A 4,225-nucleotide genomic window follows, 5' to 3' on the forward strand; every position below is an offset into this window, starting at 1 on the left:
GCCCCCCCCGGCCCCCCCCCCCCCGCTCCCCCCGATCCCACCGCTCCCTGCGCTCCGAGTCCTCCGCCTGCAGGCCCCGGCCCCCGCAGTTTCTCCCGGGGCATTCCCCGGACCCTTTCTGGCCGTTTCACGCCCCCAAATCTCAGCAGCGGCACCGACAGCGGGGCCCGGGCACTGAAGGCACCCAGGCTCTGCGGGACACGGGGATGGGACACGGGGATGGGACACGGGGTGAGGCAGAGCACCCAAGAGCCCCCCCAAAACTGCTGCGAGGTGCGGAGCCAGGGCAGCTGCGTTTTCCAGTAGAAGCAACTTTTCTCCATGGAAAAACCCAACAGCGAGAGTTTGACAACGCTCCAAGGGCTGAAATCCAGCATGGTGGTGGCACCCACCTCAGCAGGACCTGGACGGTTTCTCCTCTGGCCAGCACAGCACTGACCCCTGCCACTGTCCTGAAGGCTGGGCCCAGCAAAGCGACAAGGGAAGGTGGGGATGGGCAAACCCTGCTGCTCACAGGGCTTTGTGCTCCCAGAGCACCTGGCTGGGGATTCCCAGCTGTGGAAGGACGCACCTCAACACCCCCTGCCCCAAAGCACACGGAGGGGTCCTCTGCTGGGACACTGCTCTGCTAGGAGGTGCCTGTAGGTGACACTGATGTCCCCACGCACAGGTCCAGGGGCTCAGGGACACCCAGCCTGGCAACGTGGCTCAGGGACATTTTGGGAAGTGCCACTGGGCTGGAGAGCAGGGACACAGCAACACAAGGGAGGGGTCTGGGGGTCAGCGCCTGCCCAGAACCAGCCCGTGGGCTCTGCTCGCAGCAGCCTCACCTCCAGCCAGTGAAACACAAACCTGAGCAAGATCTGGGAATTCCCATCTCCAGCAGCCAAAGAGGAGCTCTCGACTTTTGGTCCAGTCAAGTGATTTAAAGCAGAACACAGGCCAGAGGGACGGTGTTCCATTCTTTGAGGAGAACTGTGCAATATAAACACAATGAGGAGGCAAAAATTAAGAGTCTCTGTGTAAAAACGGGGGAAAGACAGGACATGGGAGCTGCTGCTCTGGGCTGGCAGTGCAGCAGCAGCACCTTGCTCCAGAACTCCTCTGAAAATGCTCCCAGGAGCAGCAGCACAAAGCCACGAGGCCGTGGGCTGTGAGCTGGAACGGTGATCCGTGACAAACAGGGAGCTCCAGTATTCCAGTGAATTGCTCAGGAGTGCCCTGGGTTTGTAAGGAACTGCTGGGCTCCCAGCTGAGGGCCGCCCCGGATTGGTTTGGGCGTTTGGATGTGCGAGGAAGGAGAGCCATGAAGTGGCTGCTTCTCAGCTCATTAATGATGGGCACCCACCAGCCCTGGAACCAGCGGGGCTGCAGTGACTCACCTTGTTTTGGTCACTCCACAGTGCAGAGAAAATGAACCTGTAAATATTTTAATTAGTTCTTCAGGCAAATACTCTCCAGGATGACTTTCACTGTGAGCAGCCAGATCTGCTGGGGGCTGAACTTGAGTTTAATGCATTTTATAGGCTCACTTAATCCCTAGTAAAAGCACGGGAGTAAATCAGACAGTCCAGAGGCACCCACGGGGTCAGGACACAATTCACACACCATTGGATCTGCTGGATTGGATGGAATCGTCCTGGGCAAATCCACAGTGCACAGGGAAGTGCAAATCGGGGACGGGAGCAACGTGTGCCCTACACCTGACAGGACCCTGGGCTTCTTCCCTCACCCAGGTCCTGGAATCCTGGGGCTGAGGAGTTTCAATGGGATCTTTTCCTGCTCCTTCTTAGGGAGATGTGCTCGTGCTGTGGGCAGGCAGGATTTAAGGGAATGCCCAAAACGGGGTGTCAGTGTAATAACCTTGCACAATAAGGTTATTTTTTAAAGATTTATAATCCATTAAACACATTTGGTGCTGATTCGGGGGAGTCGCCCCCTCCACAGCTCCAGGATGGACAGGCACCTGTCATTCCAAGGCTTCTCTCTGCCAAACTGGAATCCAGCAGCTGCCGTTGTGCTGAGGCAGATGAAAAGGGCACAGCTCACACAGGTAATAGGCTTCTAACGAGGGCAGAGCTGGCAGCTGAAGCTGCAGCTGCATTTCAAACCATTCCAGCTCTTTCTGTGCCTCTCACAAAGGCTCTGGATGTGCTGCGTGAGGGGATGAGCCTGACTGCAGGCAGATCCCCCACTAACCAGCTTTGTTCCTCAGGTATTACATGATAATAAGGCCGGGAGAGATTCTTGACACTAAAATTGCTCTCCGCTCGTGTTTGAATTCCTGGGAGAAGGTAACATCTTAATAAAAAGTTCCAGCTATTCTTGGCACGGGGACAATTCTATCTATAGAGCCGTTGCAGCGGAGCGCTCTGCTGGCACAGAGCATCGGTGCCAGGAAGAGAGGGAGCTAATTACCCTGAAAGCATCTGATGTACAGATAATGCGGGATCGATGCATACAGAGAAAGGAATTATCTCCAAGGAGTCCTTCCCTTGTCTCCAGCGCTTCCTGCCGAGCCCACAACACGGCAGGGTGACACATTTGCATATGCCACATTAAATATGCGTTTCCATAAATATTCTGCTTTTTGCAGCTGCCTGTCTCAGGGTTGTGAGCCACTCACGCAGATGTTATTGAAATCCATCCCTCTGCTCAGCAATGATGCAATTCCTTGACCAAGGAATACCTGATAAACTGACAGCAGCCTTTGCTGTGGCTGAAGGGACTCCAATGCTCATTTAAACCCCATTTAAGATCTTTTAATGAGACCAGACCACCGATTTCTCATTGAAAAGCAAAACTTACCTCCCAGAGAGGGGCTGAAATCTGTGCCTTGGAGGTGAAGGCAGGGCAGGTAAGGCAGGTTTAACCCAGGAATGGGTTAAAAAGGGAGGGCTGGATATCAGTGACCTCCAGCTGGGAGTAACCTGGGGTAACTCGGTGTGAAGGAGATCCTCTGGCACGGACTGAGTGCTGCTCTCCGCCTGTGTACCTGTGCCCAGGTGTTGCTTTGGGGGTCCCCTGGGTAGTGAGGGAACAGAAATAAATTCCCCTTTCTGTCTGTGGGGCTGTGGCTGTCCCTGCCCAGCTGCCCCTGCCCGGCTGCCTCACACAGCAGCTGGAGGATCCCTGCTCAGGATCCAGGCAGCATCAGCAGCTTCCAGCAGTGCCAAGCTGGATGGATCCCATCCCGCCCTCCGGTAATTCCCAGCCCACAGAAGTGCCACCAGTCGGGAGGCCCGGCTGCTTCCTGTCACCTGCAATGCCGGGGACGCCTTAAGTCGCCACCAGGAAGTGCCCAGGAGGGCTGGGCGAGCCACGGGCGCTGCCTCTGAGCACACCTGGCGGTTTTTCCCAGCAGATTCCAAGCAGGGGCACCCTGAAATCACGAAACGCGACAAGGCAGATGGTCTGCAGCAAAACCTTCTTTTACAAATGAACCAGGTTTTTATTCACAGCCCTTACAGAGTGCAAAGAGTTTACAGCCGCCTTGGAAGGGTTCCGTGTGCTGTCAGCACGTCAATCATTTCCATCTGATTGTGTCACAGCCCAGGTCACAGCTGTCACTCACAGCAGCACTTGTAGCAACAATCCAAGTTTGTTTTTCGTCTAAAAACTCATCCACATTCATTTCAGCCAAGGTACACCTGAAACATCCTTTTGGGATTTTGGCAGCAAAATCATCAAGTTAAAAAGGAAAAATTAAAAAAAAAGGAAGAAGCCTTTAAAGTAAGAAAATAAGATTTATAATTTCTTTTAAAAAATAAAAATCTCTCCCGTCAGATATAGCCTGTATATAGTTAGCACTTTAGAATTAACAGTGATTCCTGGATATTATGATTATACCAGGTTCCCATGCCACCCCGCAGATTTAGGTACAGATTAGTTGACCCCGTGCTGCTGTATCCAATTCCTGTTAAAGCTCTCATCCTTCATGGCCTTTACCAGCCAGTCCTTCTCGTTCTCCTCCTCAGAGTCGCTCATTTCACTGGAATCAGCAGCCAGGAGTCGGGAATAATTAATTTTCCTCTGCCGGGGCAGTCTGGATTGGACAATTATGAAGAAGAGGATCCAGAGCCCGAGCCCCACGCAGCTGGCCTGGAACAGCACTGCCAGCCCCAAGTGCTGCACCACAAACCCGCCCCCAAAGCTGCCCAGGCTGGCTCCTCCCGCCCAGAGCCCCCCGAGCAGGGCGTGCAGGGCGCGCTCCGTGCCCGGCCTG

At 54.2% G+C, this 4,225-nt stretch overlaps 2 protein-coding genes across 2 annotated transcripts in view; both read right to left on the reverse strand.

Annotated features, from left to right (window-relative positions):
* Positions 1–377, reverse strand: part of LOC103613792 — an 11,087-nt gene extending 10,710 nt beyond the window's left edge. Inside the window, 1 exon segment of the mRNA XM_017731583.1 lies at positions 42–377. Coding sequence (XP_017587072.1) covers positions 42–377 — 336 coding nt within the window.
* A 3,033-nt stretch (positions 378–3,410) lies between these two features.
* Positions 3,411–4,225, reverse strand: part of MFSD6L (major facilitator superfamily domain containing 6 like) — a 2,105-nt gene continuing 1,290 nt past the window's right edge. Inside the window, exon 2 of the mRNA XM_017731584.1 lies at positions 3,411–4,222. Coding sequence (XP_017587073.1) covers positions 3,886–4,222 — 337 coding nt within the window. The 3' untranslated portion in view covers positions 3,411–3,885. The remainder of the gene's footprint in view (positions 4,223–4,225) is intronic.

The sequence above is a fragment of the Corvus brachyrhynchos genome, unplaced genomic scaffold, assembly GCF_000691975.1.
Source record: "Corvus brachyrhynchos isolate BGI_N302 unplaced genomic scaffold, ASM69197v1 scaffold904, whole genome shotgun sequence".
Lineage (NCBI taxonomy): Eukaryota > Metazoa > Chordata > Aves > Passeriformes > Corvidae > Corvus > Corvus brachyrhynchos.